Below are 22,883 nucleotides of genomic sequence, written 5' to 3'. Positions count from 1 at the left end.
TGGTGCTGAAGGAACATTTTTTACTACAAAATAAAGGCTGGCAGAGCATTTTAAGCCAAATTCAATCAACTGAATTGTTTCCCGTTTTCATTTGCATACCTCAAAGCTTGGCAAATTATTACAAGTGAACAACCGTATGAATGTTCATAAAGGATTTTGCTAGATGTTAATTAGGTAATGTAAGTGATTGACAATGTTATTTTTAATATTTGTCTGGTCTAATGGTATCGACACAGAGGAAAATTGTATTGCTCGGATGTTCTTCCTTTATTGCTCAGAAGACTTCCCAGAGTTCATCTAAATGTGATACTGACTGTGAAAACCCAGCTTAAAAAGGTTTTGTGTGATTTTCCATTTTCTACATAAAATCATTCTAGATAATGGAAAGTACATTCTGGATATCTTTAATATTGACTAAGTAAGATTGAAATCATAGTGAAATGATTGAAATCTAACTTCGATGCTTGTGTTCAAATTGGGATCTTTTTCTAAGACTTTAGAAGAGTCATTTGAGTTTTTTAGGTCAGGATAAACCTATTTACATGTACATTTAGTACATTAAGCAGACGCCTTTAACAAAAACCCACTTACAAATGAGGTAAACAATGGATACAATTGGTGTTTTAATGCTGTTTAAAAAAAACAAGAAATCTTATGTGCGATTTTTCTATTCTCTGGACCCTTTGCAGAGCGAAAACAACATTGATCCAGAAGCACTTACTGTTTACACAAAATGTTATAGACCAAAATTCAACCAACACAATGTTTACGGACCTTATTGTAAATGTGAAAAGAAGTAAACAAACAGGTAGTGCTTGTGGGCAAGTGTTGTTTACAAACAATTACTGAAATGTTAATCTAAATCATCTTTCTCTTCTTATCTTTAGGTGAGGTGGAGGTAATAGTCAGATGTCCACTCAATCACATACAGTGTATCGGGACGAGAAAGTGCATTCACTTCAACAAACTCTGTAATGGGGCGAAAGACTGTGAAGATGGCTTTGATGAAGGAGTCCACTGCAGAGGTGAGTTCATACTGGCCCGGCATGTATATTGACTGCTTAATGCCACATATCTTCACATAAATTGCGCCAGTATAAAGAGAGAACAGGTGAATAACACAACAGGGGTGATGTTGGACACAACCGACTTCTGTTTACAATCATCCAAGCCATAATAAAGCGCAGGTGGAGCCACCTGGATTCTGTGATTTGACAATATAGACTCAGCAGTTGGTGTTGGGTGGATGCCCGTTAGCGCCTCAGACCCGCCAAGAGCGTGACCTTTGGTGAACTGGAAGAGTGTGACACCCACCTGGACGGTGCCAAATACAGCTGATCCCACCTTTTGATCCAATGCCTGCCTGAAAACAGGCCAATGACCCACATGAGCCACTGCGGATTATTATGTCAGGTGGATCGCAGGTTTTTCCTGCAGGGTTAGAGGCGTAGAGTGTTTTTCTTTCCAGATTGGGTATGTCAGACTCCAGACAGATGGTGGAATAAATAAAAAATTGTATTATTGTGGCTGAGAAGTATAACTTATGTATATGCTTTGGAATGTAAATTTAAAACACTCCGAGCTAGATTTTCTTTCATAATACTGTTGTTGTGCTAAACACTTATGGTATTCTTGATGACATGACCTGCATCTTGAAATTCAGTTGCTTTAAAATCAGTTTCTTGGAGTCTGGTGCTTGTATTATTTATAGTCGTATATATAAAATAGTGATGTTTTTCTTCTGGGCTTGTAAGTGAATGTGGTATATCTTTCACTACCAATAGGAGTAGATTTAGGATTTAATTTATTGCTCTATTACGCTATATTTTATCCACGTCGGAAAACATTGCTAATGATTTGCTTGAAAATGATGACTTGTCCTCTATAGGGTTTTTAAAAAGGGTTATGCAAGTGATATATTGTGTTATATATATTTTTTGTACGCCACTGTCACCACATTAGCACATTCCCTGTCTCTTTGCCAAACTTAACTTTTCAAGTTTATCTACCCTGAAGGAACGTACAACCTCAAACACCTTTCACCAGCTGAAGTAGCAATCACCTTCCAGCACACAGAATGAGATTGGTCTAGTTCAGTGGGCAGAAAGATTAAGGTTTTAGCAAGACAGGATTGGAGATAAAGAGGGAGCCGCTTGGAGCCCGAAGTGATGTATCACAGCAAAGTTTTCCTTGGGTGTTGGGAAACATTAGGAGACATTAGGTTCATTGTTCTCCTCCTTCATTTGTTTGTTTTTAGATACAGCTAATTAAGCAATGAGTGCCTCGGGCGATAAATCCTCACCGCGTCATTTACACCGCTACAGTCATACTGTACATTTTTCTGCTTTCAAACCTTGATTCGTTTTCTGAGAACGCAATATTGTGTAAAATAGGTCTTTAAAGGTGAAGTGTGAAAATTCTATCTCAAGTGTGGTGAAGTGTGGGTGAAGTGTGGGAATTCAAATCTTTTTGTTTAAGATATTTTATGGGGCACGACATTAGCTTTGTTTCCATCCATCTGTTTTAAAACTAAGATGGAAACACATTTACAGAATAAATTCCTCCACATCAAAATAAAGAAATAAACAGCATAACTGGACTAACTAGCGGTCCAACCTCATTGCACAGTATCTGGAATGTTGTTCTCAAATGCTTTTGCCAAAGTATGCAGTGAGAGTGGTTTGGTATTACATCCCATAATTGTCTTACACAATTGCGTTCCTAAGAGCAGGCATAGCCTCCGAAAGCTCCGTTTATTGTGTTTTGTCTGTGCACTTTTAGGCTCTGAAGTAATTTGTTATATTTGTTATTAATGAAAAAGGCAACCTACAGTAACAAAAACTTTAATTTCCAGTTTATCATGAAGTCACAACTTAGTTCTCTTTGACTCCGATGGAAACAGTGCTTTTACTGCTTTATGTGTAAATGTTTTATGCAGTTTCACAAATAAGATAACTCTCTAACTTTGTATGGAAACTAGGGCTGACAAACGATTTTTTGCAACTAATCATATGTAATCATATGTTTACATACTTTTCTGTACAGACACTATAATTTTAAGAAAAATATATATTTATATATCAACTTTTATTTATATAGTACTTTTAACAACTTTCATTGTTACAAAGCAGCTGTATAAAAGTATTTAAAAGTTGAGAAACACAGGTAGTATATTATGCAGACTATCAATTCCTATATGCGGTAATAATAATTCACCTCAAAATGTTACATTTAAAAATAATATTAACAAGTAAAAAATTCTAAAGCTGAAGTCAGCAGCCAGACGGTGAGCAAAACAAGTGCAGCCAGTGTGCAAACAGTGCAGAGGAACCCGAAATAAAACCTTGAGAGAAACCAGGCCCAGCCAGGAGAACCAGTTTTCCTCTGGCCCTATTGCTGCATCTCTACAAGCACGACGGTGTTTGCATAACTAGGCTAAATAAAAAAAGAAGCAGGTTTTGGCACCATCATTTTCAATAACATTTTAGATAACTAATAAAATGCCCAGATTCCAAGCTAATGGTGAGGTTTTTATTGAGCATCTGTCAATAGTTAAGCAGTATTCTTGGTGGTTACGTATGGCTCAACAATAAAAAGTTGCTACTCATCCAGTTTTTTATATCAACTATCTATTCCGTTATTCTGGTGAACTGCTGTGTTTCGTGAGGCATTATGAAATGTAGTGTTGAGTATCATCAGCATTGCAGTGAAAACTTACTCTTGAGTGTCTTAATCATTCCTTCTAGAGGTAACGTGCACAGCGCAAAGAGCAGAGGCCCTAATACTGAGCCCTGGACTAATGATTTGTGTGACACCTCATTGTTTATTGCTACAAATATAATACATAATAAAATGTATATACACTAAAGGAAACATATCTATTACCTCGAGCATTGTCGTAGGCCTGGGGAGGAGCTAACTGTTATCAAGCCAACGACAAGTGAACAGAGTGTTTCAAAGTTGTTTAAATAGTTTTATGCATTTCTGCTGCTAGTTTAGAGTCACGGAAGAGTAAAGCGCCAAATTTCCAATATTAAAGAACATAGTTAATTCGGTGCGTGTACCAAAAGGAGAAATCCGCACACGGTTATATGCAGCAGGGCTTACACCTCCTCAAAAAATATTTATTTAATGCTTCATCAGAGGCCATGGAAACCAGTGAAAAGTGCAAAATGTTTTCGAGACATGTTTTCAACCTTTTTTGGCCTGCTGCTAGTTAAGAAAATATTAGAAAAAATAACACCTCACTTTTCAATGTTTTTGCAGCTTGTGTGCTAGGAAAATGACAGTACATTAGCTATATCAAAACAAACAAAATTATTTGCAAGACAGAGATTTACAGGCTGACTGAATTAGAAAGTCTAGACAGGTGGTTTCAAAGGGCTGGTGTGTTTTTGTTAGTGATTTAACCGCGTGCTGAAGTAAGCAACAGACTATACTTCATCAGAGAGGCTAATTGAATGAGTAAGTGTTGGCCACTGAGGAGTTCGAGGCAGGACATTCGGCATGTGTTTCCACTCATACACCTGCAGACGGGAGGAAATGAGGTCACCATAGAGAAGTTGGAGCGTAGCAGCTGGGTCTCGGCTGAAACTTTCCCTCCGCCCCTCATAATGAATAAACATAATGAATCCCAAGAGAGCCTTACGGAAAACTGTGCCCATATGGAAGACTGAGATGGCTTTCTATTTCACCTTCATAGACTTCAGCAAAGCTTTATTTTAACGATTGTCCTTCAGCGGAAAGGAGATTTTCAGAGATGGCATGAAAAAAAAACATTTTTTCCCTTTTCAACCACCTGGCTGCCTTTCTTTCATTGTGCAAAATCTCGCTTTGCTCAGCCAGCGCTGAGTCCTGACAGGTGGAAAAGAAAAGAGGCCACATTTGAATTAGGGACTGTAGAAAGACTCGTTGATGGAATTGTCTGAGGTTCTTCACGAGCTGTTAGAGACCGTGCACAAAGGGCTTGGTCAAAGTTTCGTGAATGGTCATGTGCATTAAGGTTTAATTATAAGCATTAAAACATTATTGTCTGTTTACAAAACGGCCCAATACATTAAAGTCTGCATGTCGTTTAACATTAAATCATAGTTATTGTTAATTTTATTAGCTGTAATATTCATAGTTGCCACCAAATTATAGACATAGAGAGTCATTTATAGCGGCCGTGGAAGTAATATACTTAATATATTTTATTCATTATACCTATTATACGACGTATTTTATTTTAATTGGTCAATCATGACCACACATTTTTTTATTTAATGACTGCTATGACCATTCTTGCAACCTGCAATCTGTTTGTTTCTTGCCTTTTAACTTGGTGGTCTCAAATCAATATTTCATGTCCATTTATTGATTTATATTTTAAGTAGCTGGTGTATTAAGTCAGTCTGCTGGTCGTAATTGGACAAATAAACACCTTCGGGAAAACATTAGACCCCTTGACCTGGCATCAGGGTCTTGATCACCCTGTCAGGAATTATTTTCTGATCATGACCAACTGGCAGTACAAGATCTCTTCAGTATATTAGCTGTTTTATATTTTATTGTTGTTTTGTGTAAACAGCAGGCTTGCTACTGAAGATGGATTATTAAAACTATGTCTATGGTGTTATTTTCGTTATGTTATGGCTTGTGAATGACCTAATGTAAGGTTTGAAATAACTATAATATTGGAACATCAAAATATAGTTTCATTGCTCAAATTCAATAAGAATTATTAGCACTTTGTGATTCAAAAGTAATTCCCATTACATGCAGTTACATACAAACCTGTATATCGTCGTTGCCCTTTTGAAACCTTGTATGTCCAAGTTCGCGAATAAAAGCACTTTAGCCTACTTTCTAAATGATTAAATACTGTGTTTTCAAAGTTGGAAAAAACTTTTTCATACTTTTTATTGGTTGCAAACCCCAACATAAAGGTTGACTAATAATAACGATGTGTGGCAAAAATAAAATCACTAAATACGGAGATACAAGGTTTCAGAAGGACAGCAGCGATACGACTCTTCTGTGGAACACAAAAGAAGATATTGTTAGAAATGTCACTGTTTTGTGTCCATACAGTGAATGCCAATTGGGTCCATTGTTGTTTTGTTACCAATGTTCTTCAAAATATCTTATTTTGTGTTCTGCAGCGGAAAGTCATACAGTTTTGAGTAACTTTTAAGGTAAACCACCCCTTTAAAGGTTTTGTAGACTTTCAAGCAAAGCTTTATTAACTACTAAAGGCTGGCATGTCTAGTTTATTTGCTATTATTTAGAAACATGTTCTGTGTTTATTCCGCTTATAGTCATATTTGTTGATATATGGCCTCAAAGACAACTTTACATCTGTTAATTCTGTTACCAGACCAGACCTGTTTGAAAGTGAATGAATAAATGTACGCATCTACGGCCATTAATTGCTTATAAGTGGAACAGGAATTCAAATAGATATTTGGAGAAGATGACATTGTTAATAGATAATGTTGCTTTTGCAAAGTAATGAAAACCTGTGTCGCAGATGTACCTTCCCTCCCTCGCTTTGCCTCTCAACAGCATTCAATTATTTCACTTGATTAACTTTTAATTTCCAACATGCAAACAAACAAACAAACAATATCCTGGAGGGCCAGGGCAGCAACGTTAACCATAGAACAAATATGAATCTCCGCAAATACAGTGCAAGCCATTTCCAGTGATCTCTTCTGTTTGAAGCAAAGTGGAGTTGCATTTACCTACACACGAGCTATTAGCATATTTATTGAATGTACTGTGTGTAGTCATATGCAGTACTCACTAGCTGTTGGTCATTTTCTTAAGCAAATGATTATGTTCAATGATGCCGCATCTGGCTGCTGCAACTGTTACTTGAAGATGGTTCACACAGTTAAGTCTCAGCGGGTTGGACACCTCCGGTTAGCAGAAATGTGTGAGTCAAGCAGCTCATTTAAATAGGGTAATGAAGGGGTAGGGCTCAATGTTCTTCGCTGTGCTTGCCTTTGGAAAAAGCTTCCCAGGTTGTCAAGCAGGGTCAAAGTCAAGCACTCGAGGTTTAGTTTTTGACTCATTTGAGCGCATATAGAGACACAGGATTACCACTGAATGCCTTCCTAAAGCAATTCAAAGCCTTTTAATCCAGGTTGCTTTGGTCAGTGTGTCTTTTCCTAAAGTATGATTATTTTTACTAATAGGATTAACTGGAGGAGTAGAAGTTGGCCGTTGATGGTCGTTGAATTTGCTGGCTTGCGTTGCAGTTGGTAAAGGGTGGTAAAGAGAAGCCCTTTAGAGTTTTATGTGCGCTTGCACATAATATCCCATAATGTTTTATTTATAATGCATTGTACTGTAGTTATTGTTAGTTTGTCTTTTTTCAATGGTTCCCAGCCTTTTTTCCTGAACCCCACCCTCCCACAAACATTTTGTTTTCCCCCGTGTAAATATATACATTTCAAATACAAAGTGATAGTTCAGCCAAAAATTCAAATACTCATATGGTGGTTCTTGTCAATTAAATCCTGTGTGATATTTTCTGCAGAACACAAAAGAAGATATGGTCCTCTCTCGCCCTTCCTTTTTGCCGCTCCTCTCTTATGCTTCTGGAGCTTCTTCGTGAGAGGCTCGCCTCACCGGCCTCGCGCCGTTCCCTCATGGCTCTCGTCCCGCCCCCCTCTCCACAATATTATTAGTGGAACACATTTTTTCATCTGTTTTTGACCTCAAAACGTTCCTAATTTTGTAATCATTGGCAACCACTGATCTAGAAGATCAATTTTGTGATGAATGAAGTTCATTATTTTTGAATATTGATGTTTGCAGAGTTTAACTGAAAAGCAATACAGTGTCTTCATACAAAGCAGGTAACAACCAGTTAGAAAGCAGATAGAGGACTCCGTATAATTGACATGTAAAGTGACTTTTTCTATAGCGGTCAGGCATTCTGATCTCCCCTAAAGCATTTCTGTTTTGTGCTTTAGACAGTCAATAAATGTACTGTGTGTTGTCCATGGCCTTCTGATACTGAGATTATAATCTCAGTGAGGTTTTCGCAATCTTTTGTAATTATAAGTAGCTAGTATGCATTTCATTTCACTGTTAGACCAACATTGGTATATGTTAGATGCCATGAAATATTTGGTATCCAATGTTTCTTGAACAGATGCACACAGGCTTGTTCAAATGCTCACACTGTTGAATTCACTAGCTAATGAGTTAAAATGGAGTTTGACTGGTTTATAGTTTGGTTTCCTCTAGCACTTTCCACTGACCTTTGTAAGTTTCAAAAGTGAATTTCTCATTATCAATATTTAATGTTCTTCTCTGTTTATACCATTTTGCCTGAATCTTCTGTCAAATTATTACCTATTGTAATTTATATTTATAATGGCATATTTAAATTTGGTTATATTAAATGTAACTGCAGGGTTCTTTTTCTGTGCAGGAGATATTTCAAAATGTTATAAGACTTAAATTATGTACAGTGATGCTCTATAATACTTCCTGCACTTTGGCTTGTCATTGCTCAAGTTATTGTTCACCCCCAAAAATAAATTCTCACCTCATCCAAACTTGTTTTACTATGCTCTGGTTGCCATCTGCTTTTGTTGCATAAAATATTAAGAGTTTATACCAAAGGATTTATTTTAAAGGGGACCGTTGCTTACGTTTTTGACTTGCCTTCTGGAATGATTTGCGTTTGTAAACCAAACCACACATTTCAAATGTCTCTGTGTGCCTATACTACAACATTTCCAGTATCGTAATTATAAAAATGATATGTGCACTTCTCATAAAATGATTTTGATATACGTGCCATTTACTTCAGCAACAAAAGTGCACGAACTTTGATATATATGAACTTTAATTTGTAACAATGCTCACAAATTAAATCGGCTCCTTCGAGGGGACGCAGACCTCGACTACAGTATGGCATGCTTATTAAACACGACTCGGATGACCATGGCTTGTGCTAAGATCAGCATCTTAATTCAGTCCCACATTAATTAGGGGCTCTGGAAGCAGGCGGGTGATTGGATTAAGTCAGGCCTTGGAGAAACAAGGGCCATGAAGGTCTCTAGAGCTGGCCTGTAATTAGTCCATATGGGAAAGTGAAATACAAACTTCGGCTGGTTTATCTGTTCTCATGTTTGTGTGGGTGTATATTCAGTTAAAGTGTCCAGACTCTAGACCATCTGTGTATCATCCGACTTCACTCAAACAGTATGAAGAACCATCTATCAAAGTATTAATACAATATCAACTTTTGAGCTACCATATAGAGAGACTATATTTACTGGCAGCGTTTAAATTTGCGGACTGCAGCATTGCCACAGCGGTGCTTTACATCAGCTGAGCTGCTCCATGAAATGTTTGTCTTCAAAAGATGCCACAGTATAGTCTTCAACAGGAAGGGTCCAGTGAGGAAACTGATCTGGCGGAGCAGAGCCGTTGAATCAACCATAGTGTACCTCGCCTCAAGGACACTTTGTGATGCACAGGAGGAGACGTGAAGCTGGATTTATGACAGGATACAATGAGCATCAAGTGAGCTGCGTCACGCTCTGCCTGCAGCGGTCCGTTATCAGACTCATGTGGCGTGTTTGATGTGGGCTGAGGTGACTGTGATGGGAGGAGAGGCAGACCCCATGATGCTTTGTCATCAGTGTTTAGACCTTTTAATAAAATGCCTTGGTATAATAAAATACACTCCACATTTTGAGAACCTTTTAGTTGATGCTAACTTGAAAATGACAACATTTGTCAAACCGTAATGTATAAACATTTATTCATTGAAGCACATTAAAAAATATATATTTTTGTTTTACAATATCCTTCCCAGAAGAATCGTTACTAAATTTACAGGTGATGATGAAAGATTTGACATTTGTATATCGAGGAGTCTGCCAATTGTAATTGTCAATTACAGTGGGAGTAAAATGTGATTTTGTGATCTGATTGGTTGGTTTTAATCACATGGTCAGGTATATAGAGTCTTCAGAGATGTATAAAGACCTTACATAATGAAGCGTTATGTTTTTATTACCTTAGAATGATCTATTTCTATCTACATACGCCGCGGGTTGCGTAGTTTCGACAGTTGCCACTGCTCTAAGGAGCATTTCGTAAATACGTTATCTCCTTAGGCAAGAAACAAAAGCTTGAAGACATCTTAGTCCTGTGCCAGCCACTGTAGTGCTTCGAAAAGAAGGGGAGAGTGGTGGAGTGAGCCGTTGGTTGCAGTTCACTACCTCACCACTAGATGCTGCTAAATTCCATGCACTGGACTTTTAACATGTCTGAGAAAGTAAAGTAACCTGTTACAAAGCAGTTCAGGTTAGTGTTCACCTATGTTTTTGTCTTTTCTACACATGTGACAACTCCTCCTAGCAACCCATAACATTTTCCACATTACCAGCAGACAGATTGTTGAGATTGTATTTCTCTGTCTGGCTCTGTGTCAGGTCATGAGTGAGCGCTGGTGTCTGAAAGCAGACATAAGGATTAGTCCTGTCGTCCTGCCTTCTCATTTCTTTGTTTTGGCTTGTTGTCTTCACAAAGCAGCATGCATCCAATCAAAAGGTAAAGAACGTATAGACACTCAGGTGTGAATGTATATATTTTTAGGATTAAAATAGGGTTAGGGGTAGTTTTATGGCTAATACTCTCTTCCCAAAAGATCTCCTCCAAAGACACATCGCCAACGTGTTGTAAGAACTGATTGCAAAATAGATATTGACATAAATAATCTTTTATCTCCTCTTTGTGTTTAGATCATTTGTTGTATGCTTTTCTTTTTTAAGGGAAAGTGTCAATATAAATTTTGAACATCTTTTAGAATACAACCGCGCGTTGGAGCAGTGTGACATTTATTGTAGTAAAGTGACAAATGTGTGCCCCCTATGAAGTCTCAAATGCCCCCTCAAGTATTTAATCCTGCCACATATATTGAGGATGTTGGGAAGTCAGGTGTTATTTGTCAGGACAACTGTTTCTGTGATGGCTGTCTGGTGTAATGACATTTTATGAAAATACTGTTGTTTGTTATTCAAGCATTCCAGCTTTGGCTCATAATAGAGCGGCAGTGATGACGTATTTTTGTATGTCAACACAGAAGGTAGCATCGTACAGGCTCGCCGGCTAAAAGCAAATAAGATTTGTTTCCATAGGCTTTTGGATTATGAATGCAGCCTAAATTAAAACCTTACAGGTTCGATATGAAAATATAAACTAGAACACAGTCAGTCAACATCAACAAGCTTCCCACTTTTTTAAACTTTATTTAAAACATGTTCCCAATTTTTGGGGAATGTGTCTATTTTGAATTATTTGTTGATATTTGTTGATATTGTGTGATGATGCTCATTGTCTCGGTAGTGCCATGCAACATCCCTTTTCAATACACGGAAACACTTTAAAAAGCGTTGACCTTATATTATTACTGGTGTGTTTTTTGTAGAAATGTCTTGAGCATGTGACCTCATTTAGGGCGTTAAAAAAAACTTTTGACTTTGACGAGGGAATCTGAAGTGCTAAAATGCTAATTTCCGGGATTTGACCTACAAAGCTACGCCATGGCTGCAGGTTCTAAAGCATGTGCAGTTGCGTTTGGCTTTACTTGGTAGTATTGGTAAAATGACTAGTTAGTTCTGTTCACCATTTCTTTACGGGAATTATTTTTAACCTTAAGATACGCCCTAAGCATTATCCATTGATGCTTTTCAGCCGACACAGCTGTTTTGCATTTGCAATGACAAAAGCAGGTTCATCTAACTGTGTCACTTGCATTGCAGCCAAGACAAAGAAAAATGAACTTCAGTTGATTCCCACAAATCCCTCATACCTGCTTGAGCGTGGCAACAATCACCTTTCAAAACAATAAAACATCTGTCTTTAAACTACGTTTGTATTGCAACACATGTATCTCAGTTAGGTCTGTCAATTTTAACATGTTTATATAATTAGCGTAAATAATAACAATTGTCATCTGAATAGTATTACAAAAATAACATTACATGCACAGTACATTCCTGTAACAGATTGTCTTACCATTGGTACACACAGTTAAAATAAATTGAAAGCATTGATTTATTTAAGATTTTTCAAATTGTTATTGAGTTTTTTTTTCCATAACATTATACATGCAAAGTATTTACATTTACATTTAGTCATTTAGCAGACGCTTTTATCCAAAGCGACTTACACATGAGGAAACATTGGAAGCAATATATTATAACAACATAGTATATAACAACATTAACATGAAGTATACGTCTTGATTTGTTGAATTAGTCATCAGTTAATCATTGTAATCCGACACAATATGTTACGAATCAAGCAACAGATTTGCATACATTCACTCGACTATAATTAATGTTTAGTAACTGCATGTCTTATAAATAGTTGAAGGAAAACTCTTCATCTTGAGAGCTCATCATTTCAGATTCGCATAGTGTCTTACAGAGTTTTGAAGCTGGAAATTGGCAGTCTTTGTACTAATTGTAATTGCACAGTCAAACACGCCCACAAACGTCAGAAAATAGCAGTGAACAATAGCTGGTCGTGTCTCATGCTTTTCTCAGGAACTGCCACATGATTTAATATGTGACAGGCAGACAGGGCCCTTCAGAGACGTGCTGATTCGGCCTTTGTTGTCTGTACTGCATGAAAATAATTTCAGGTTGTTGCAATAGTATTCCACTGAGACTTTACGGAGAGAATGACAGGCAGTGCGGTGAGGAAGAGAGACAAAAAAGAACTCAAAAGTGAATTTAAGGGTTGACTTAGTAGAAAATTGTCACGTTATGTTCATTTTGTCAGATATTGCACACACGAAATGCGTGTTTATGCGGTTTACATGGCAGTGTGCATTGTATCTAATATCAGAATCAATTTGATACTGATATTATAAAGCATTAAATTATGTTTTTTGAATAGTTTAAAAAGCTTTTGTGCTTGAGTAGTTTCCTGTTTTATAAAGAACAGTTTTTTTACTGTAGAGTTTGGGCTTTTTGTCTTCTCTTTTGTGATGCTTGATCCACAGAACACTGTTATAAAGACGCTGGGCTTTATTCAACTGAATCCATTATGTTTAAAGATTTTCAGTAAATAAATAGATTATTTTCGATAAGACAGTAAAAGTGCATTGACCATGCAAGTTTTTTTAAAGTTGTTTAATGCACGCAGCTTTTTTTTTAAGTTTTCTACATGATTTAGTAGTGCATACGGCTTGAAGAGAATGGCACCAGCAATGGCAAGGATGTGAGTGACACACTTCATACCAACCTTGAATGCAATGTAAATGACTTGGGATACTCTTTGGATCAAAAGCATCTGCCAGCTGCATGAATGCACAAACACAAGATGAATTCTTGCAATTAAAAATAAAACAGCCAGACGGAGTGCAAAGAAACGGAACAGAGCACAGGAGTCTCGAGATATGTTTTTAAAAGTTGTGTGGTTATGTGCTTAATGTGCTTTCGTAGCTTACGGCCCAAGATGCATTACAATTTTATTTTATTTGAAGGTAGCACACAAGTAGATTGTGACACGGATTGCAGCTCGATTGCAAAGTGTACTGCTGTGGACTAGTTACAGCCTTAATGAGAAAATTGACTCTTTGTAATGCCTAGTCAATGCTTTACACGCCTTTATCGAATTCTTTGAACATTCCTATATACAGCTGTGGAAAAAATAAGAGAACATTCCAAATTTTCATTGAATCAGCTATTTTATTGTGGCCATTCCAGTCCTGAATCTGTTGAATCTGTTGAACACCCCAAATCTGCTTCTCTCGATCATCAGGGATGCCTGACCAACAAATAATCTCGCTGACATGTATGAATATGAACAATTTGATATTCAAAGAAAGTCCACCATGAGATTCATTAATCAAAAACCTAAAAGCTACTTGCGCACAACTCTTTTGTGGCAGGTCGATTGAATTTCGAGCACAGAAGATAAGAGTTACTAAAAGCTTTCACCGGTCACTGCCCCAAACCTTTTTTCTTTTCTGGCAGAGTTTCCAACAAAATTGTTAGGTATTTCTTCTCATTTCATCGCTTTTTCCCTGCGTGGAGCACCTCTCTGATTCCACCCGCACGGAGTGCTATTGATCCCCGCCTCTGGCTCGCAGCTGTCAGCGCGCACCGGCACACCCTCGTACTGATGGCAAGGAAGAGCTTTTAGAGGGGTGAAATCAAAAAGCAATTTACATGTTTTTCCTCTACTTCTCCAACTCTTTCTGTCTCTCTCCTCCCACAGAGCTCCTGTCAGCCTGTCACGAGCTGCACTGCCGCTACGGGTGCATCATGACCAGAAACGGCACCTTCTGCTTTTGTGCAGATGGATTCGAGGTGGGGGAGGACGGCCGGAGCTGCAGAGGTAGGCGCCACAGGGTTGCACCAGTCACCAAAAGCTCAGATGAATGATTGAGTTCAGATAGTCAGGTCTTTCTAGTGCTTTATTTTAGACCGGGTATCTTATGTAACAGTTTTTCAGTGAAAAAGTTTTGATTTGCATTTGTAAGTAGATAAATCACTTTTCCGTAAGATGCTCATCAGTACTTTGAGCCATTAAGAGCATCTGTGCAAGTGCCCTACTTGAATCTTAAAGACGGTAGCTGTCAACAATGTGCCCTGTCATTTTAGCTGGGCCGATTGAAAATTTTAGATCTAGCAAGTCAATGGAAAGTTGAAGAGGACTAAAACTTTTTTTAGACTATTTATATGTTTCAGCAGCAACAGCATACACAACCGTTATGCGGCCAAACTTAGCTTCCAGTAAACCTCCGCAAAGAACATACATATTTGACTTAGTTTGACTTACAGCATGCAGTTCATGTCCAGCATCTTCTAGCGCCAAATCTCCAAATGGGATCTCCAAATCCAGGATTACAAAATTGTCTTATAGGCATAATAGCATAATATAATTTTTAAGAACGGTTGGTTTCCAATGTGGAGTATATCTCCCTTTTTACATTGAAGAGCAGTGAAGAGCCATTTCCGCAGAATTGACTTCAGACTTCTTGTAAGTCAAGCAGGACTAATCAGCAAATCACCACTGGAACATTACACCGAGCTGCGGTCTAAACAGGCAAAGCTCTGGATACTGCTCCAGGACAAGGCCAGCCTAGAGATACAAGGTGGCACGGGGAGAGACCACATTAAACGGATTTTATGTATTTAGGTCACGTTTGAGCACACCTAATTTGTCATAAAGGACTCTTCCTCTGTGTACAGATCATGATGAATGCGCCATGTACGGGACGTGCAGCCAGACCTGCATGAACACCTATGGGTCATATCGGTGCAGTTGTACAGATGGGTACAGCCTGCAGCCGAACAGACGCTCCTGCATAGCCAAACACGGTAAGAGCATGATAAATTAATGACCGGAGATCTGCATAAGCCGCCTGAAATGGAGTCACGTCTTGATATTGTTCTTTCACAGAATGCCCTGGGTTGAGACAAGGAGGATTTTATTAGTCAGTGTGATGTGAATGAAATGAACTTGCAGCTTTGCTGTAAGCAGCCTGTGGAGATGTTAATTTTCTGACCTTGGAATAAATTGCCTGTTGTAATGTATGGTCGAGAATTATGAAATGCTACTTAGCTGTAAGTTTGATGAATGAACCGGTTGTGTGTTTGATGTGAAATGAACGTACGGCACACGTGTTACATGCTATGCTAGGTTACGGCTTATGAGAATTCAGAACATATGACTGAACTCTCATTTTATGGTGTAGGCCATTTTATAAAAATATAAATCACAATGAAAAAATATTTTTTATTAAATGTGGCCATGCTTATTTTGGAAGACTCAGGTGTATTAAATGCTTTGCAATTGAAGGTAACAGCTTTTTTTATTTGGAACCTGAGGATGTAAACTTTTACCACAGGAAATTCCAGCGTGATCTCATGGTAATTCATTGCTATTTTTACGAGATTGCTATGAAACCTCATCGTCATTGGCACAAAACCACGACAGCACACATATGTCTGCATCTACATCTGCAAGACATTTTCTTTTAATGTTTCCTCATCTGGAAAACGTCTGTGAGACGTCGGCTCTCAGATGTCAGATGCTCTTTCAAAGATGTTTATCAGATGTTTTTACACAGCAGGTGTTATCCAGATCTACAGATCTTAAGCAGACATCTTCCAGATGTACATGTGTTATTTGGGAAAGGAAATGGTATTAACATGATCAATTGAGATCGAACAAATTCATCACGAATTAGCCACCTCGTGAAACACTTACAAATTCCCATGAGATTGTGTTGGAAGTTCAGAAGAGGTCATTTATTTCTGGGAAGGTCACAGATAAGTTTGTCTCACCAAACAAGATGTTTGTTTAGAAAAACAAATGATTAAATTGAGACTAAGCCCTCCATTCTCAAGAGGACCTCAAGATTGAGACGGTCAGGGTTTGCATTGGAGATTTCTCCAAAGTCCTGATATCAGCGTTGCTGTGCCATGGGACAGAAATAATGGAGCTATTGGTGGAAGATAAACCAGACATTGAGGATTAAGTAGAGGCTGAATTTTATGAAGTGCATGACCTGAAGGACAGCTATTCTCTGTCTTTATCAGACTCTGTCAATGATTGCTTGCCTAATGGCAACTGCGTCTTCCCCCCAGCCAGAAATCCAATCAAGTTTATCATTGAATCTGCAGCTTTGTAATAAGTAATAATTTGTAATAATTTTGTAGGGAAAACATTCTCTTCTATTCTAAACGGATTCTAATCCCTTTTAAAGATTAGAAGGTTTTGAATCAGGTAATTGTAGTCGGTTTAATAAAACGCTGGATTTGGTTCCAAACTGTGCAATAAGTAGTTTTTCTATGACCGTGAGTATTGTTCGAATATTACGGGGAATTAAACAGACTCTTAATAACAATATTAGTCGTGCATTTATGCATACAATGAAGCGACAAACACATATTCTTGAAAGATATCTCTGAAATCGGTGTCGTGATAAATCAAATATAATGCATTTCTCTGTGGCAGTCATTTTGCATGCTGGCTTGCAGGAAGTCTTCAGGGAGCAGAGCTTGAAAGACAGGGTGACTGAAGATAGCAAAATGAGTTAGCTGACATCACTTACAGCATCTTCAAGTGTCATGTTTGTGTATAAATATCTGATTAACATCTTCAATTCTGAGAAAGAAGCCAAATGCATCAGAGAGGGAAGATTGGGCAACATGAGCAGCAACAGATGAAAAAATGCGGTTTAAATAACATATTTTACATAAAAATGCAAATGTAAAATACACTTCCGTTTGCAGGTATGTGTGAAATTGTTGTCATGGCTACCCTTTACATCATTTTGAAGCTATTTCCCCCATCAGTAAGTTTCACTGCTTACAGGGGCCGTAATTTCATTTGTAGGCGCATTTTGCTGTTGTAACCACATTCCCGCAAGAATGAGCAATGTTAAGCGCAAATCTCATATGTAAAGTGTGTCTCTGTATAAATATGAATGCCCTCAAGGGTAACCTTGTGCAAAGCAGTTTGCGACCTAATAATATCACACGTCCTGGTAAATATATGGGTGCGTTGCACTGGAACCAGTTTGCAGGTTTTAGATTGAACGAGGATTACGCCACTACTGTACGGTGGGAAATAGCTCGCAGGCAGCTGCACTCCTTGCTGCTGGATGCTGAATCCGTCCTGCTTTTAATCAATGTGACTGCTTTCCTATGAGGAATAAACTGAATATCATTACCCATAAACTTAACTGAACTCAGTGCTCACCCACATTAATATTAATTTAGCAGAAAGAGGTTGTTGCACAAGGGTAGCTATGAGGTTTCCATTAGATGTAAAAGCTCATGCATATAAATTTAAGAGGATCGACGCTACCCAGCCATCTGATGGGGGAGTATAACATAGCCATTTGATCGTTGAATTCAACTCTTAAAATGAACTTCATGAGAATAAAAAGGAAGATGTTTTTTTGATGGCATACGTTGATCACATGCCTGGTATGTATTCATTTAATATTGCTATTATTTAATATATTGGACAAATATATTACAAATCTTTAATGTAGGTATTATTTTAAATGGAAGTTTAAGCTACTTAGATTTACCGTCATTAAGGCATCACTTATTATTCAGAATATCTGTCAAATGAGTATTTGCGATAAATCGCATCTGGAATAAAAGTTTACATAATGTTTGTCTGTGTACTGTACATATTATTTTGAATTATTTAGGAAATATCTACATGTGTTTGTGTATTCATATTAACCATTTTTAATAATTAATTCTTAAGTAAAGTATATGCATGTATGTTTTTATAAATACATAATAAATATGCGTAGAACACAGACATGTATTATGTAAACACAAACTTTTTTTACGGATGCGATTAATCGTTTGACAGCCCGACAATTTTTATGAGACACTATGTAGACGAACTGTTATATATCATTCCCTTGCTATATCGGACATAACGGTAAGTGATGGATGCTCCTTATCATCTTGATAACTTTCCAAACTTGGATATAATATCTACTATCACTTTGAAAATACAATGAAAACTGAATAAGAACAGAAATATGTAGCTGACTCCTGCTTTTTGAAAATGGGTTTCTTTCCTATGAGACATGTTTCTCAATTACCCATGCCCTCTGCGCAAGCCTATATTATCCTGTTCTAGTGAGAGCATGGAATGACCGGGAAATTTTTGGCCTCAAGCTGTCTTGTCACCATTTTCATGTCCTTCTATTCCAGAGCCCGGTGAAAACCCTGCAGGTTTACTGATCGGAGGCCCGGATAGTATTGTAATCACAGCCCTGAATGGATCCCGCTTGCAAACCCTCAAACAACTGGACTTAAATGGGACTCATGGCTTGGATTTCAACCATAAGGAGGAATCAGTGTGCTGGGTCACATCTTCAGGGTCAACAGGACAACTCCGGTGCGCCAGGATGAGGAAAACGAGTGGTTTCACTAAGGAACAGGAAGTAAAGACGGTGCAGAATCTCCACGGTATGATTTCTGCTACCCGTTTAAAAGAGGTTGTTGAGAAAAAACAATCTCTTTTATTCTGAAAGATGATTAGAAACAAAGAAAAAATGTATAAATAGAGGAATTACTCAATCTCTGAATTTAAACTGCATTTAAATTACATTTATATTTAAAATAATAGTTCACATTTAAAATGAAAATCATGTGGTTATTTATCACTCCTGTCATTTCAAACCTTTATGACTATCTCTCTTCTGCAGAATACAAAAGAAGATATTCTAAAAAATGTTTGTAACAGAAAACTTTTGGTCCCCATTGACTTGGATTTTGTCCATACAATAGAAGTGAATGTGGACCAACAGTGTTAGGGTACCAGCATTCTTCAAAATATCTTATTTTGTGTTTTGTAGAAGAATATCAAACTGGTTTAAAATGACAATATGTTGAGTGAATAATGACAGAATTTTGAAGATGAACTATTCCTTTAAGGACAAAGAATTAAACTGAAATTTATTTTTAATTTTATTATGTAACTGCTGAAGGGGATACCTATGACATACTGTATTACCTTTTTATATAATAATATAATTAGGTGTAGAAATACTGTATGTCTCTAAAACGTAATTGGCAACGTTAATATTAGAGGTATTAGCGTCTTGTTATTAGTTACTTTGAAAACAAAACCCGGAAGCGAGTTAGCATTTAAGGACTTCCGGTTCCATTGCCCAAAAGAGTATGGGTTTTTTGAATGGGTTTTTGGTTAATTGACCGAAATAAGGTCGTCAGTAAACAAAACCTCTAAATATTTTCACGCTTTATTCTATGACATAAAACACACCAAGTATGCAACATGGGCACAAATCTCTTTATAGCGTAGATTCATTCGAGGAGTAAGTACTTAGCAGGTAACACATTTTTAATAAAGTTTGAAAGAGTTGTCGGAGGCTTGGTGGTGGTGACGTTAATATCGAGCGACCTTAAGTGTTGTCTGTTTTATAGCATTGTGTTAGCTTTTTGCTTGTGCCGATTGTATTTCGGCTTCAAAAGTAACAAAATGTGGGATACATTTGTAAAGATTATTTTAATAGACAAAACGTGTAAAAATCATAAACCTTTGTTAATCACAGAGCTTAATTTTTGCGATCTTCCAAAAGTCTATGGGAAAAACGCATAGGCTTTTGGTCGAGGGAACCGGCTTGGCGCTTTTTTCGTAATCTCTGAGGTACTGGATTCAACATCCTGTGGGGCGTGGCTAATTCATTTCAAATGTGAAGTCATGGTACAGAAGCCCTTGGGCACCTTTCACACAGGCAATTTTGTGCACCGGGGTTTGTTTAATGTTAGAATCATTCTAAATCACGAAAGTGAACCTCTATTAATAATGTATAGTGTGTGTGGACACTTACCTTGCCAACAAACGCTCGAATGTCTGGAGATAAACGCATGCTTGCCTCATTGCATCCATTAAAGGAGATTCACAGCAGACAGACCCAGGTGCTGTATTATACTTTTTCATATGTAATTTAAAACAGTGATGCTAACAATGATGTTGCCCATTTTTACTATGAAAGGTCTGTACTTTGTGTAATAGGAATTTACTGTACATTGCTCCTTGCGTTTCAGCTTTTCTTAATTTATTATTATTTTACAATACCATTTGCGTTTTTAAGGATGCTCATTTATGTGAAACTTTATACTGTAGATGCTAACAAAGTTCACCATTGATGTACTTATACCGTCCATGAATAAGGTTTATACATTGCAAAATCTAAAGATCATGTTGGTGAAGTTTAACCACACGGTTGATGAGTCTCATAGTGCAGATGATTTATTTGCTATTTAGTTGTAGACTTGAATCAGTGAAGAAGTGCATGTTCTCATTTTGATATATCGATTCAAATAATGGCCTCTAAAACTGTTTTCTTTATGACTTTGGAATAAAGCAAAGCAAAGCATTTCAGTTATAACATATTTCAAACCTAGTGCTGTGCATTAAGAGCCTCTAATGGACCCGGTCTTTATTATCTACCAGTTCTTGTAAAAACTGATATATTTGCTAACATCACTTACTTTAGGAGGCACTTTTCCATCTTTTATTTATTTATAAGTTTCCACCATGTTGCACAATTACTTTTACTTTTCTGTTTCGTTCTGTACACTAAATGTGTTAAGTTCTTGAATCAGGTGTCTCCATTTTGTATTTTTTCAAAAATGATGTAGCTCCAGAATATGTTTTCACGTTCCCACCTGTTAAGTCTGTCTGACACTTGTGGATTGTTCACCGATCTGTTGAAGCCTTTGTGAAAATTAGCTCTTGTACTTGAGAATCTGATTTTCATAGACAATGTTTTTTTATCATGAATATGACTAATTAGCACCTCATTGCAAGAGCTCACAATGGCTAGTAATGAACATATGCTTGATAACTGCTTCATTTGTTACGTGATACACTGTAAATATGTCTGACATAATGATGTCTGATACTTTAAAATACACATATAAAACTGATATATTTGACCTACAGTATATGTAAAATGAGCTTGTTTTATGTAATCATGTTTGTATCTTCTCTAGATGTCGACCGGTTAGCATTTGACTGGCTCACGGGAAGCTTTTACTTCGTGGATCGAGCGAACGACAGGATATTTGTGTGCAACCAATATAGAGACACCTGTGTCACAGTGATAGACCTGGACCTGGTGAACCCTACAGCAATCGCTTTGGATCCTCTGATGGGGTGAGATTAAAATTCTGGAAATATCATAGGAAGATCTCATCTTTGACCTTTTATAATCAGATTTCCAATCTCTCTATAAAATGTTTTATTATGAATGTGTGTTAGAAATTGGCAAAGGGTTCACATAACCATCACAACTCGAACACCCTTAAAGGGACAGTTCACCAAAAAACGAAAATAATGTATTATTTACTCTCAAGGTGTTCCAAATCTGTATAAATGTATTTGTTCTGATAAGCACAGAGAAAGATATTTGGAAGAATTCTTGTAACCAAACAGTTCTTGGCCACCATGAGAATATGAATTGTTATTTTTGAGTGAACTGTCCTTTTAACCCTTAAACTTTATATCTTCTTTATATCTTTTATATCTTCTTTTCTCATATTTCCAGCATTTCCCATGATTATTTTACAACAACCGGTCTGGGTTGTCATTAGTATTCCATGATTTATCCATCAGCCAATGATCCACAACACCCTTGCAGACAGGGTTTTTCTTTGACAACACAAAGCCGCTGTTAAAACAAGGTGGCCATGGAGCCCACACGTTAATGTGGGTACTGTTGAAATGTTTTGGGAGAAACAAGTAACAGACATCTTGAAAAGAGAAGGGCAAAATGATTGTTCTAGTTATTAGCTGCTATAAAGGAGCTCAGTGCTAATATTCCCAGCGAGCTCAGAATAGGAATTCAGTGGAGGTTCAGTCCCATTTATTCATGAGCTTGCAAGGACAGGCAGAGCAAACTGTTCCAGGATTTTTAATGAGACGCCTTGTGCCCAGTGAAGCTAAATTGTAACACCAATGTTCAGTATGTCTAAAGACTGCAGGGACAACCCAGGCCATCACATTTTCCGGCTCGGGTGTCATCCTTTTGTTTGCGTGTTGTTTTTTTGGCATAAGTAGAATCATGAATTACGCAGTTTAAAAAAATTTAATACAACAGTTTTGTAGCAATGTTTTTTACGTTGAAATAATGCATTTTAGAGTGGCACAACAGTTTATTTTATTTGTGCTTAAAGATGTTTGCAGCATGTTTTACATGTGCATTATTATTATATGGCTTCAGAGACACAGTGTCGTCTTATTCACTTTACACTGCAGACCTTAAAGGGATAGTTCACCCGAAAATGATATGAATGTTCTATTTAGCCCGTGACTGACTAATCATATGCTAACGCTATCCT

At 37.3% G+C, this 22,883-nt stretch overlaps 1 protein-coding gene across 1 annotated transcript in view; it reads left to right on the top strand.

Annotated features, from left to right (window-relative positions):
• Window positions 1-22,883, top strand: part of lrp1bb (low density lipoprotein receptor-related protein 1Bb) — a gene marked incomplete at its 5' end in the record, with an annotated part of 226,997 nt that overhangs the window by 82,004 nt on the left and 122,110 nt on the right. The window contains 5 exons of the mRNA XM_079463519.1: window positions 888-1,025; window positions 14,248-14,367; window positions 15,225-15,353; window positions 18,726-18,983; window positions 21,537-21,699. Coding sequence (XP_079319645.1) covers window positions 888-1,025; window positions 14,248-14,367; window positions 15,225-15,353; window positions 18,726-18,983; window positions 21,537-21,699 — 808 coding nt within the window. The remainder of the gene's footprint in view (window positions 1-887; window positions 1,026-14,247; window positions 14,368-15,224; window positions 15,354-18,725; window positions 18,984-21,536; window positions 21,700-22,883) is intronic.

This window comes from Barbatula barbatula (genome assembly GCF_947034865.1).
Source record: "Barbatula barbatula genome assembly, chromosome: 9".
Classification (NCBI taxonomy): Eukaryota; Metazoa; Chordata; class Actinopteri; order Cypriniformes; family Nemacheilidae; genus Barbatula; species Barbatula barbatula.
Note: the sequence above shows the minus strand (reverse complement) of the source record. Positions and strands in the feature narration are given on the sequence as shown.